General features: G+C 47.7%; 1 protein-coding gene and 1 long non-coding RNA gene across 4 annotated transcripts in view; one reads left to right on the plus strand and one right to left on the minus strand.

Moving 5' to 3' along the window:
• The first annotated feature begins 410 nt into the window (after positions 1–410).
• On the plus strand, positions 411–7,481 carry LOC110260454 (uncharacterized). 2 transcript variants are annotated; one of them, XR_014843640.1, is made up of 4 exons: positions 504–621; positions 1,418–1,673; positions 4,836–5,503; positions 5,970–7,481. It is a non-coding gene; the product is annotated as an uncharacterized LOC110260454 (long non-coding RNA). The 2 variants fall into 2 exon arrangements; XR_014843641.1 differs by lacking the exon at positions 1,418–1,673 and having other exon boundaries at positions 411–621; positions 4,842–5,503.
• Positions 7,482–7,544: 63 nt separating this feature from the next.
• The window catches only part of POP1 (POP1 homolog, ribonuclease P/MRP subunit), a 48,181-nt gene continuing 41,454 nt past the window's right edge, over positions 7,545–14,271 (minus strand). For both annotated transcript variants that reach the window (XM_003481375.5, XM_085022000.1), the window contains exons 15-16: positions 10,443–10,772; positions 7,545–9,126 (exon numbers count right to left, since the gene is read on the minus strand). In XM_003481375.5, coding sequence (XP_003481423.2) covers positions 8,487–9,126; positions 10,443–10,772 — 970 coding nt within the window. In that variant the 3' untranslated portion in view covers positions 7,545–8,486. The remainder of the gene's footprint in view (positions 9,127–10,442; positions 10,773–14,271) is intronic.

Raw genomic sequence — 14,271 nt, forward strand, 5'->3', positions numbered from 1 at the left:
CTACACCACAGCCACAGCAAAGCAGGATCCTTAACCCACTGAGCAAGGCCTGGGATCGAACCCACAACCTCGTGGTTCTTGGTCGGATTCCTTAACCACTGAGCCACCACAGGAACTCCGGAACTTGTGTCTTAATGGCTGTGATAGGGATGGAGAAGGCACAGGTGGTTGTAGGAGTCCCAATAGGGGATAATGGGTAAAGAGGGAAACCTGGGGGATGCCGGGAGACCTCTGTAAGTCCAAGAAAACCATCAGCACAAGGCAGGCTTGCTTAACTGGTGCAGGTGCGAGAATTGCCTCAGGTCCTTGGGTGGGGGCTGGGATGAGACCTGCATTCAGATTCAGACCAAGGGCAGGAGTTTGAAGACCGCCCTTCAGCTGATTGGAATACACACCATACCGGATACTACGAAGGAGGAGCTACTACTCCCTGAAAGGAAGAGGCGGGCCTTTCCAGTCCCCACCCCCCTTGGATGATAAAAGTGTGGTCCACCCGGATCCGCGGGCAGAGAGCTTTCTTGCCTGTCCCCTTCCGTCTCTGATCATGTCCCATCACTTTGTCTCTCTGAATTCCTTCTTGGAGACATGAAGAACCTGAACCTCAGTGAGTCCAGACACAGGGTGAGTGATTCGAATTTGAAACCATGGGTTTAAGTCCCAATCTGGGTTTTGGCTGGTTCGAGTCTCCGCATGTGGGTTCAAGACCCAATCTGTGTTCTGGCTGGGTTCCGGCCGTCGGGGCTATCAGTTTCAGTTGTTGCAGGCGCACAGTGGGGAATATTCAGAACCACACCAGGCAGGGCTCAAAAAAGGGAGACAGGCTCTCTGTGGAGACTCCCTGTGCCAAGTCTGAGATCTGACGGGGGCTGGACCATGGCTGCCCCCACTTTGAGCCGATTCATAGTCTCTATGCCAACTGCTAGCATTTATTCCAGAACGTTCATCAAGTAGTGGGCACCTCCCACCTCCCCCATACAGGCACGTGTGTCACACACTGCACAGAAACACACACAGACACTTTGGTTTCTCAAAAGTGGCACCAGGAGAGTCACTGGTCCCAAGAGGTTTACCCCCTGGGAGAAGAGAAGTTCAGACTTGCAGCAGCATCGTGCTGGGGATAGGGAGCTGGGGATAGGGGTAGCAGACAGCACAATGCCTTAGCTACACCCCTGGTTCTGCCTTGGGGCTCCATGCGGCCACCCCAGCCCCTGCGAAAGCCTGGAGGCACAAGGAAATGAACACTCCCTGGGGGAGCCCTTGCCCAGGAGGCATGAGAGCTGGTAAAGAGGTCCCCCTCTCCTGGGCCTCACAGGGACAGTGCAGGAAGCACTCACTCACCCTGGGGTGACGGCTGAATATGGTGCCTCCCACTTTAACTCCTTCCCCAGCTTCCTCTAACACATCCCCATTCCCGCAGGGCACTTCCTAAAATCCACTACCTGCATGTTAGCCGACCAGGCTCTGCTTTGGAGGAAAACCAAGATCACACATGCCTCAAGCAGTAGCGGCTAAATCCTGCAGGCCGAGGGAGGAGAAGGCTGGAGACTTCAGAGAGGGTTCCCAGTGACCCAGAACGTCAGAGGCGCTCCCGAAAGTCAGCAGCCCCTGGCCGGGGCTCACGCAGCTGTGCAGGAGTGTCCTGAGAACAAATTCTGTCTTGTCCAAAACATAATGTAAGGTTCTCCGTGAGATGTTGGAAATGAGAGAAGGGAAACTGAAAGCAATGATGCTTGTTTAGCCTGGAGAAGATAAAGCAAAAAGTTCATCACTGACTTCCCGAAAATAAAAGGCTAGTTCTCAGTGTCAGCTGACAGAAGAAGGGCTGAGGGGAGAGGGGCTGAATCTGGGGCTGAAGGGGCAGTTGGCCCATCAGTGGAGATGGCATCTCTGGGTGAAGTAATGAGCTCACCATCATTGGAGGCATTCAGCTCGGGATGGGGAGCAAACTTATTGGGGATCATGTGAATGGGATTCATTTTTTAGATGGGAGCTTTTATTTTTTATTTTATTTTTTGTCTTTTATCCTTTTTAGGGCCACACCTGCGGCATATGAAGGTTCCCCGGCTAGGGGTCTAATTGGAGCTGTAGCCGCCAGCTTACGCCAGAGCCACAGCAACGCCAGATCCTTAACCCACTGAGCGAGGCCAGGGATCGAACCCGCAACCTCATGGTTCCTAGTCAGATTCATTTCCACTGCACTACAACGGGAATTCCAAGATGAGAGCTTTTAAAGTTGTTTCTTCTCCAGGCCCCTATTTAAAAATCATGGAGCCTTTCCAAACTAGGATCTTGGGATTAGGGTCTACCCCTAAAGAGGGAATAGTGAGTGATCTGAGTTATGAGGAGTTGAGCTCACAAACTCCCCCATCCCAACGGCACACACACCTAAACCGTATTTGTGTTTTAGTTCTGATGTTTTTCCCAGAGCAGGCCGTTTTCTCGTGAGGTCTTGGCGCCACCTACTGGCGTATCAGTCCATTACAACATACACTGGGGATAAACAGGGTTGTAGTTTAACACCAACACCCTCTGATTAAAGCATCGATTCAACAAAAATATATAAAATACAAGGTGGGAGTGAGGACTGTTCTAGAACCGGAGGTACAACAGCAACCTGATAAGACATGGTCTCCCCTTCATGAGGCTCACAGCCTAATGGAGTACACAACAAACAGACGGAAGAATCATAGGGGTTCCCTGGTGGCTCAGCAAGTTAAGAATTGTCACTGCTGTGGCTGGGGTCACAGCTGTGGTGTGGGTTCAGTCCCTGGCCCGGGAACTTCCACATGCAGCAGACGCAGCCAAAAAAAAAAGAATCTTTGTACGTTGTGATGTCATCAGGCAATAAGCCCATTGTGTGACAGAAAATAACACTGGCCGGAGAAGGGCTCGATGAGAGGTCAAGCTCAGCAGGATGGGCTGAGAGGGAACAGGGGGCAGAAAGCCTGGTGGGGAGGGGCAAGAATGTTCCACGAAGGCAAAACACAGCACAGGCCAAGGCTTGGTAGCATTAAGAGGCTTGCTGTTCAAGGAGCCTAAAAATCAGTGTGTTCGATGCAAAGTGAAGAGACCAATGGGGGTGCAGTGAGGCTGGGAGAGGCCCTGGAACTGGTCCTGGTCTGTGAACATTTCCCTAAGCAAAAACACACAGAGGGTTACCGTGGGTTCTTTCAGAACAGCACCTGGTTGAATTTTAATTTTAAAAAAGGGGGCTAGGAGTTCCTGTCATGGCTCAGTGGTAACGAATCTGACCAGTATCCATGAGGAGGCAGGCTCCATCCCTGGCCTTGCTCAGTGGGTTAAGGATCCAGCATTGCTGTGAGCTGTGGTAAGTCACAGATGCAGCTCGGATGTGGCGTGGCTGTGGCTGTGGTGTAGGCCAGTGGCTACAGCTCCGATTCGACCCCTAGCTTGGGAACCTCCATATGCCACGGGTGCAGCCCTAAAAAGACAAAAAATAAAATTTAAAAGGGGGAGAAGGAAAATGCCATTTTGTGAACTTGGCCATTTGGTCAGATACAGCAGGACCCCATCCTGGGCTGTCAGTGACAGCTGTGTGCTCTGCTCACGCCAGCCTCCAACTGCTCCTGCCCTGCCCGTGTCCCCACAGCTGATAAGCTTGTGTGTCCTTGGCTAACAGCCTCCAACCTCATAGTAAAGTCTAGAACAGTGGTTCTCAGTCTCAGTGGCCAGTCAGCTGGAGCTCCTCAGAATCCCAATGACAGGCCACACCCCTGACTCGTTAAATCGCATCCCAGGGGCTGGGCCCAGGCGCCAGGGCTTTAAAAGCTCCCAGGTGATTCTGGGGTGCAGCCAAGATTGAGAACAGCTGATCTAGAAGCACGCGCCCCAAGAGAAAAACCAAAGATGACTTCGTTTTATACTCCCAAGTTGTGAAGGTTATACAAGGAGCCAGCCTCTTTGCCAGGAGGAAGCCCCCACTCTGCTCCCTTGGGCTTCCACCTGGCTGCTTCACCCATCAACAGACCTGTGAGCTGAGCCCGCTAAAGGCACAGGAGTTGAAGCTTTTGCAACAGAGCAAAGGCTCTCATGCCCTTGGTGCAGAAAGCCAAACTCTGCAAGGGGGAGTTTGCGGCAAAGGAAGGGCTGATTTGCAGGTGCCCAGCAAGTGTGGGAGACAAGAATCAGATCCACTTGGTCTTGGAGTTAGGGGTGTTTTTTAAGGGGGAAGATCAAAGAAGCTGGAATTAATCATCATTGGTGACATTTCTGTGACATGTCTTAATTGCAGTTTCCCAGGGGTCAGGATGTGGTTTATGATTCTCTGACCAGGTGGTCCATGGCTTGGGGTCCTGTCAGCTCATCCTGTCCTGGAGACACAACCTAAGTCTCTATAATAATGATGTTATCGGTTATCAACAGCACTTTTAGTTGTTAATGAATGATCTTATTCATCTGACTCTGATGAGTGTTCAGTGAGCACACGTTTGAAGCAAGGGAATAAAGTTGGGGGTAGAGAGAGTAAGTATAAACTTGATAAGAGAACCAGAGTTCCCGTCGGGGTGCAGCGGAAACGAAGCCAACTAGGAACCATGAGGTTGCGGGTTCGATCCCTGGCTTCGCTGAGTGGATTAAGGATCCGGCGTTGCTGTGAGCTGTGGTGTAGGTTGCAGACGTGGCTTGGATCTGACGTGGCTGTGGCTGTTGGGTAGGCTGGCAGCTGTATCTCTGATTCGACCCCTAGCCTGGGAATCTCCATATGCTGCAAGTACATCCCGAAAAAGCCAAAAAAAAAAACTTTGTAAAGGAACCCAGCTTTAGGAGGGGCTGGCTTCAGTTTCCACCACCTCATGACTCATTCTCATTTTCCCAAGGTGCAGGGGCTCCAGACTGTGCCTGAGGACCTCTAGCCACAGAATTCAACCCCAGTCACACAACAGAACAGCCCAAGAGTTTGTAAGAAATGCTGAGGCTTGAACCCAACCTTCGACTGTTTTCCAGGAGAGGCCTGGGCTACCCGGTGGTTCTAACACTCGGTCAGGAGTAAAAGCCATCGTTGCCAAAGACAAGGCAGCACCCGTGGTCCTTGACATCTTGGGGCCGCCAGCATGGCTGTGTGACTGGGTTACTGCTGCTGCTGCTCCAAGAGACCCCCAGTTGCTTTGTCACCTCCCATCACCAGTTAAGCATCCTGGTCCTGGCCCCAGCTCCTGCGCTCCCCCAGCCTCAGACTGGCCACCGCAAGCAGATCGGGTGAGGACGACCAGGGAGCCCATCCGGCTGCCAACCTCCCACAGGCTGGGAGGAAAAAACTCAACTGGGCACCTGACAACCAAGACAGCGATGTGACACAGTACACAGTGGGCTGGCTACCTACTGACTTCTGAATAACAGGAGGGCGAACACAATCAAGCTAAGGAACTGGCAACATGCATGTAAGTGGCACCTGTCCTGCGTGGGTCTGCATACAGCATGTATCACTGATGCTGCCTGCCTCAAAAGAAAACTACCAACCCGCACCTCAAGCCTAAGGGGGTATAAGGTAAGAGTGGTGACATACAGGTGGTAAAAATCCAGGAGACTTAAGTTTTGTTATTGGTGTGGCTTATCTGCATTTTCTAACTTCCGATGCATATGGATTATTTATTTATTTATTTGTCTTTTTTAGGCCCACAACAGCAGCATATGGAGGTTCCCAGGCTAGGGGTTGAATCAGAGCTGTAGCTGCCAGCCACAGCCACAGCCACAGTCACGTGGGATCTGAGCCTCATCTGTGACCTACACACAGTTCATGGCAACACTGCATCCTTAACCCACTGAGTGAGGACAGGGATGGAACCCACATCGGCAGCTACAGCTCTGATTTGGCCCCCTAATCTGGGAACCTCCATGTCCCTAGGTGAGGCCCTATTTAAAAAAAAAAAAAAAAAGATAAAAATATCACTCATGTACTATTTTAAGAAAGGAGAGCATAATTACACAGTCAATTCTGTTTCATCACAATTCAGGTATGTAGCTGGTCTCCGACTGTTGAGCTCACAATTCTGCTGTTCAGAACACCTCCTGACTGAACAAAACCTCTGCCCCTCAACAAGAAGGCAGGGCTACAGTGTAATTTGGTAGCTCGGCAGACACCCAGGAAGATCACAATAGAGTGGTTCCTCCATCCCATGGTTATAGAGAATAAGACCATTCCTATCAGTTGTCTTCATAAGAGGATTCTTTACTGTGTATGTGCAGGATGTGTTACACTGTTTTGCAAAGTACGTTGTATGAAACCAGTGTTCTCTGGACAACGGATGCAAAAGGGAGGGATGGGGGGTGGTCTGTGAAAGACTTCCTTCCTGCAGGGATGTGCAGAACCCCAACCATACTAATATTCACCCTGAATCAGCAACAGGATAGATAGTGTTTGGCTTTCCCCAAATGTTTGGTTTTCCCCAAATGTATGTAGCCATGAAAGACTTTTTTTCCTAGGGACCAGTGCTCCTAGGAATACTACTTTGGGAAATGCTTGTCTATCCTTTCAGCATGTAGCTCTTTGACCTGCCACCACAAAGCAGAGCAATTGTGCCCTGTCTCCTGTGCTAAAGGTGGGCAGCAGGCCCCACACAGGGTGCTGTAAGAATAAGACTGAGTGACACAGTTCGCTCAGACTTGTCATCAAGTGAGCTGAGCCACAGATGAGGTGGCTTAGAGCCTAGAAAACAAACAAAGAATGGCCCACTAAATATTAGCAGTCAAGCATCAGGTGACATTTTAATTTATTCTGCTTATAGATGCCACTAAGTTATACTTTTGTTTTTTTCCAGTCTCATTTGTGTTGGACACAGATTCAGAGGCATGGTGAGAGAGAAAGCAACAGACGTTTCTTTGGCTACTGTAAAACTTGCTGTGTCTCTCCCCAACTTATCACTTCCAGAGTGATGTCATGTGCTACTGCAAAAACACCATGCATTTACTTAACAACACCTAACTACACTTTAAATTAAAACCCCACATAAGACCTGCTAGAAATGTGTGGCAGCAAAGAATGGAGTAAGGGTATGAGTGAGGCATGCATGGCAAAGAAAGTTGCCAAGCACCTAATTTCCCTGCAAGTGAAAAAAAGCAGTGATGACTCCCCTCTTCCTATGGGATGGGATGAGAGCTCTCTTTTATACCCTGCTCAAAGTGTCAGGCGGACAGTGGAACTGCATGAATGGTTAACAGGAGCTGGTCATTTTGGTTACCAACTTTCAGAGGTCATCACTGCACTGCATGGCCACATTCCCCAAAGTATGTTTCCTAAGAACATTTGCCCTTCAAAGTGCTCCTTGAGGAGTTCCTATCATGGCTCAGCAGTTAACAAACCCATCTAGTATCCATGAGGATTCAGGTTCGATCCCTGGCCTCATTCAGTGGGTAAAGGATCTGGCATTGCCCTGAGCAGTGGTGTAGGTGGCAGACACAGCTTGGATCTTGCGTTGCTGTGGCTGTGGCTGTGGCTGGCAGCTATAGCTCCAATTCAACCCCTAGCCTGGGAACCTCCATATGCCACAGGTGTGGCCCTAAAAAGGAAAAAAAAAAGACACACTCCAATATTCACTGCAGCACTATTTACAATAGCCAAGGACGGTAGCAACCTAAAATGGTCTTTGACAGAGGAATGCATAAAGAAGATGTGGTACATAATATATACAATGGAATATTACTCAGCCATAAAAACAAATACCATTTGCAGCAACATGGGTGGACCTAGAGATTATTAAGACAAAGGTAAATATCATATGATATCACGTATATGTGGAATCTAATAAAAAATGATACAAAAGAACTTATTTATAAAACAGAAACAAATTCACAGATTTCCAAAGAAAACGTATAGTTACCATAGGGAAAAGCATGGGGAGGGATAAATTAGGAGGATAGGAATAACATATACCCCTTACTGTATATGAAATAGGTAATTAATGAGGACCTACTGTATAGCACAGGGAAATCTACCCAACCGTCTGTAATAACCTATATGGGAAAAAAAATGGATCTATGTCTAGGTATAACTGATTCACTCTGCGGTACCCCTGAAACTAATACAACACTGTTAAGCCCACTAACTCCAATAAAATTTTAAAAACAAAGATTTTAAATTAAATAAAATCATTAAACAACCATTGTCACTTATCTCATGACTACAAGATTTTTCAAACAGATGTGACAGCCCTCTGTTCCTGATTAAAAAAAAGGGGGGGGACAAGAAAACATTATTTTCATCAAGAATTACAGAGACCAAGATATCAAAATACATAAGCTTTTGGCCATATAAAGCATTACAGCAAAGACAGGGGAAGAGGGACAGCAATGAGATTACTGGAATCTGGAATGAGATTACATTTCATCCATTTGCATAAATACGTAATGTTAATTCTTGTTTCCAAGGAATTTCACACAACATTTTGAAACAGAAGAAGGTGAAAACAACTCTCCAGTTATGGGACTTGGCAAATACAGTTATTATCTCTACCTGCCAGGATGTAAACTGACCCTCACACCTCAATAGCGATCCTTGCAAATCGATACTGCAGAGAGGCAGGCGGCCTCAGTAACACGAGGCCCCTCTCTGCTCCCGGCTGGCTGGACAGCATATCCAGCAGGCCCGTCAAACTAACAAACCCCAGGGCCGCTCCACAGCCAACAGCCATGGAAAAGTCTCCCTGTGTGACAAAGCCCAGGAGGACTCTGGAACAGTGAGAAGTCACAACCGGGAGCGGGCCAGACCACAAGCCCAGGGTCAGAGCCTGGTGCCCAGGGGGGTCCCCCTCGGCCAGGCCTTCGGCTGCAGCAGGCCCTGGGCTCTGCCTCTTCTCCCTTTTCTTCTGCTCCTTCTGTTTCCGGATCTTGCTCTTGAAGGGGTCGCTGTGCTTGGATTCCTGGGGCCCACGGTAGAGCCGATCCCGGCTGAGCTGGAGGAGGTCCTCCTCGGCTGGGACACAGATCATGGTGTGCGGCTCGGGGCTGCCCTTGCTGAGCAGGGACAGCCTGACCCACACCAGGGCCCGGGGGAAGCGGTCCGAGATGGACAGGCAGGCCTCTCTGGTCAAGTCCTGCTGCCCTCTGCCAGGAGCTCGCTGGGCTGCCCGACTGTCCCCACACCAGGCTGACAGCTGCCTCAGTAACTTTCTGCTCCTGCATGAAGTGAGAGAGAGATGTTTTGAGGATATTTTGTTCAGGGAGAAAATATCCAGTTAGAAAACTGAGCACTGCTAGAGTTCATCTGATTTTTTTACATTCCATTTGTAAATGAAATGGGGAAAGGATCAAAACTTTAATTTTTGGAGGTGGGGGTGTTGTGTTTTTTTTTGCTTTTTAGGGCCAAACCTGCAGCATATGGAAATTCCCAGGCTAGGGGTCGAATTGGAGCTGCGGCTGCCAGCCTACACTACAAGTCACAGCAACATGGGATCTGAGCCTCATCTGTGACCTACACCACAGTTCACGGCAATGCTGGATCCTTAACGCACTGAGCAAAATCAGGGATTGAACCTGCATCCTCATGGATGCTAGTCGGGCTCGTTACCACTAAGCCACAATGGGAACTTCCAAAACTTTAATTTTTAAAAAAATCACACATTTACACATTTTTCCAATGATATTTTTCTTTCATATGTCTACCATTCTGTGCAGTGGGTTAAAGGATCTGGCGTTGCCACAGCTATGGCACAGGTGGCAGCTGCCCTTCAGATTCAACCCCTGGCCCAGGAACGTGCTTATGCCACAGGTGCAGCCATTTTTAAAAAAAAACAAAGCAACTTGTTGAAGGCAGACAAAAATAAAGACAGTAGGGTAGAATCTATGGCTGTAATCACTGTAAGAGAATTAAGAGAGGACCTGCTATTTTCCATGAGAAAAGAAACTCTAAGGGACAGTTATATGAAAAGAAAGAAAGAAGGCTATGAAATTACAAGGTTACTATACAGAAAAATAAGTAGCAAGCAAGAGGGGTGGCACTCTTTTAAAATCAGAGAATAAAGAGTAACTGATAACCAGAACTGAGGAGCCTGCAGCAGCCCTGGGAGAAGAACACGCTCGCTCTGTGACTTGATGATATAGCACCAAGATCGGGGACCTAGGCAGCCACAAACGCAGATCATTCACAAGCAACTGGAAGAAATCTCACTCAGCGATTTCAAGCAAAGAATGTTGCCAGGGGTTCCTTGTTACCGGAGATCACACGCGTGGAGGTACAGCTTTGCGAGCAAAGACAAAGCATGGGGAAAACCAGCCCTGGTTTAGCTCTACTGATGATATGAGTTTCAGTCATTTCATCAGCTAGCATCATGCCCCAAATCAAATGTGATTTAACCCTCTCCCTGAGCCCTCTACGATACACTGAAGGGCTGGCTTTCCCTTCTAAAAGGGAAAAATCTACCTGGGCTTTGTGTCAGGGGACAGTATTAGAAAACAGACGATCCAAAATGCATCCAGAAGTCATGTGCACTTACCTCACAACGCAGAGGAGACTACGGGGGGCACCCCGGCCTGCTACCCACTTGGTCCCCGCCGGGGCTGGACAATCTGTGTCCATCATGTCTGCGTCGTTTAGGGATGTGCCCGCATCATCAGAGAGCTGCAGAGTCCTTTGGGCTGTGGGAGCACAAGGCACCACGTCTCTCCTGGGGCCACTCTCCTCACCCCCTGGAGAGGGAATTGCCGGTGATTCCTCCCGGGCCTGGACCCTTGATTCCCAGTCTCGAGTTAACTGCTCCCAGGGACAGCAGAAAGGTGCCAGAGTGCCAAGCTTAACGTAATTGGGCCGTTTGGCAGGAGGGCGTCTAAAGGAAATCAAAGGGGAGAACCAATTTTGAGCAGTTTAGGATTGGACAATCGAGATAACCACAGCCTTATACAACTCAACAGCAAAAAAGCCAACAACCCAATGGAAAAATGAGCAAAAGACCCAAATAGACATTTCTCCAAGGAAGATACACAGATGGGCAACAAGCACATGAAAAAATGCTCAACATCACTGATTATTAGAGAAAGGCAAATCAAAACTACTATGAGGTACTGCCTCACACCAGTCAGAATGGCCATAATATTAAGTCCACAAATAACAAATGCCAGAGAGGGTGTGGAGAAAAGGGAACCCTCCTGCACTGTTGGTGGGAATGTAAATTGGTACAACCACTATGGAAAACAGTATGGAGGTGCCTCAGAAAACTATATAGGAGTTCCCGTCGTGGCGCAGTGGTTAACGAATCCGACTAGGAACCATGAGGTTGCGGGTTCGATCCCTGCCCTTGCTCAGTGGGTTAACGATCCGGCGTTGCCGTGAGCTGTGGTGTAGGTTGCAGACGCGGCTCGGATCCCGCGTTGCTGTGGCTCTGGCGTAGGCCGGTGGCTACAGCTCCGATTCAACCCCTAGCCTGGGAACCTCCATATGCCGCGGGAGCGGCCCAAGAAATAGCAACAACAACAACAAAAAAGACAAAAGACAAAAAAAAAAAAAAAAAAAAAAGAAAACTATATATAGAACTACCATATGACCCAGCAATCCCACTCTTGGGCATATATCCCAACAAAACTTTCCTTGAAAAAAAAGACACATGCATGTTCATTGCAGCGCAAGAGCCAAGACATGGAAACAACCTAAATGTCTATCAACAGATGAATGTATTAGAAGATGTGGTATATATGCACAATGGAATATTACTCAGCTGTAAAAAAGAACAAAATAATGCCATTTGCAGCAACATGGATGGAACTGGAAACTCTCATACTAAGTGAAGTAAGTCAGAAAGAGAAAGACAAATACCACATGATATCACTTTTATCTGGAATCTAATATATGGCACAAATGAACCTTTCCGCAGCAAAGAAACTCATGGACTTAGAGAAGAGATTTGTGGTTGCCCAGGGGGAGGGAGTGGGATGGACTGGAAATTTGGGGTTCATAGATGCAAACTATTGCCTTTGGAATGGATAAGCAGTGAGATCCTGCTGTATAGCACTGGGAACTATATATATCTAGTCACTTATGATGGAGTATGATAATGTGAGAAAAAGAATGTATACATGTATGTGTGACTGGGTCACCATGCTATACAGTAGAAAATTGACAGAACACTGTAAACTAGCTATGATGGAAAAAATAAAAATCATTTTAAAAAAAGATAACCACGGCCTATTTAAAAAACAAACATACCCAAAAAAGTGTACTAAGAAATATGATAAAAAATAATAATGACCAACCCTACTGGCTGAGCTTTTTTGTTTTCTTTTACAGTTCTTGCTGTAATAGACAATGCACCCACAAGGTCCCCCAGCAAAGCCCATTCTGTTGACATTCAACCCTCAACCTAAGCCACGCCAGCCCCTGATTGGCAGAACATGCCTGGGGAAGAACACGCAATAGTCCTGAATGGTCTCACGGTATAAACACAAAACTCAAGAGGATGCTTACCTTTCTTACAAATCTCTTTTATGTTTCTCCAGTCAATTCCATCTTTCACTCCCCTAGACACTGTATCAACTCCTCTCCTCAAATCTCCGTGGCTTCTCTCCCCCTCTTACTCGTAGCAAATAACCTTGTCTCTTTTCTACTGAGTAGACGTCACAATCAGGAGGGCACTACCCAATCTTTCCAGCATCTAACCTACCTAAATCTGTATTCACACTGCAGAGTCAGCCTTCCGGCCTATTAAAATGAGAGCACTGGAATTCCTGCTGTGGCACAATGGGATCGGCAGCTTCTCTGCACCACCAGGACGTAGGTTCAACCCCAGGTCCGGCACAGTAGGTTAAAGGACCCTGTGTTGCCCCAGCTACATGGTAGGTCACAACTGCAACTAGGATTTGATCCCTGGCCTGGGAACTCTGTATGCTGCAGGGCCACCAAAATAGAAAAAAATAAGATGTTTTTTCCTTTTTAGGGCCGCTCCCATGGCATGTGGAAGTTCCCAGGCTAAGGGTTGATCTAAGCTGCAGTTGCTAGCCTATACCACAGCAACGTGGGATCCAAGCCACATCTGTGACCTACATGGCAATGCCAGATCCTTAACCCACTGAGCAAGGCCAGGGATCAAACCCACATCCTCACGGATACTAGTTCGATTCTTAACCCACTGAGCCACAACAGGAACTCCAATAATAGTTTTTTTTAATTTTAAAAATTAAATGAGAGCACTGAGCCTGATCCTATGGGATGTCACCCCTCTTCCGGCTCAAGGGTTTTGCTCTTGCAATTTTAGCCTCCCTCCCTGCTCCTGGATCCCTCCCCTCAGCCTGGAAACATGTGCTTCCATCAAGAATAAGCTCCATGAGAGTAGAAAAGACTCTGTCCGCCCTGTCCGCTGCTGTAGCCTAGGTGCCTAGAAAAATGTCTGACACATGGCAGGTTCTAAATAAACATGCGCTAAATGAATAAATCAGACAAATATGTAGAGACACATATGGAAAGCTGTTCACAGAACACAGAGCAAAAAAATAAGAAATAACCTAAAGGGACACTGATAAATCATACAAGAGCCATGCCAACTCTACTTTGTAGATGGCAAACTACAACTCACAGGCCCACTGCCTGACCTGACATGACCCATGACCTAGGAATGCTTTTACATTTTTAAATGACTGAAAAAAGAGAAAATATTTCATAGCAAGTGAAAGTGACAAGAAATTCAAATTCAAATCGGAGTGGCCACATAGTGAGCCTGGAAACCAGCCACACTCGCAGAGCAGTTGCCATGGAAACCACAGGGCCCACAAAGCCAGAAATAGTTATCATCTGGCCCTTTCCAGAAAAAGTTTCCCAACACTTGATTTATTAGAGTCCTATTTATTGATATGGGAAAACATTCCATAATATACAGTTAAAAAGGTAGGTTTCAAAACAGTATAGCGTTTTTCAAAAAAAAAAAAACAAACAAACAAACAAAAAAAAAACGGAGAAATAAGTACTATTGTTAATTTCTTTTTTTGGCTTTTTAGGGCTGCACCCATGGCATATGGAGGTTCCCAGGCTAGGGGTCAGATCGGAGCTACAGCTGCCAGCCTACACCACAGCCCCAGCAATGCCAGATCCGAGCCTCATCTGTGACCTACAACACAGCTCACAGCAACGCCGAATCCTTAACCCACCGTGTGAGGCCAGGGATCGAACCCACATCCTCATGGATCCTAGTCGTGTTCGTTAACTGCTGAGCCACGATGGGAACACCACGATTGTCAATTAATATTTGAAAAGCACAGAGAAGCCCCTCAACTGCATACTATGGGAGGCACAGGATGTACAAACACATGATCACTGCCCTAAGAGGGTCTGTAAGCCAGCGA

Source organism: Sus scrofa, chromosome 4 (genome assembly GCF_054392235.1).
Source record: "Sus scrofa isolate SSC_HxYL_T2T_F1_AM1 chromosome 4, Sscrofa_HxYL_maternal_Yorkshire_Landrace_v2.0, whole genome shotgun sequence".
NCBI classification, from domain to species: domain Eukaryota; kingdom Metazoa; phylum Chordata; class Mammalia; order Artiodactyla; family Suidae; genus Sus; species Sus scrofa.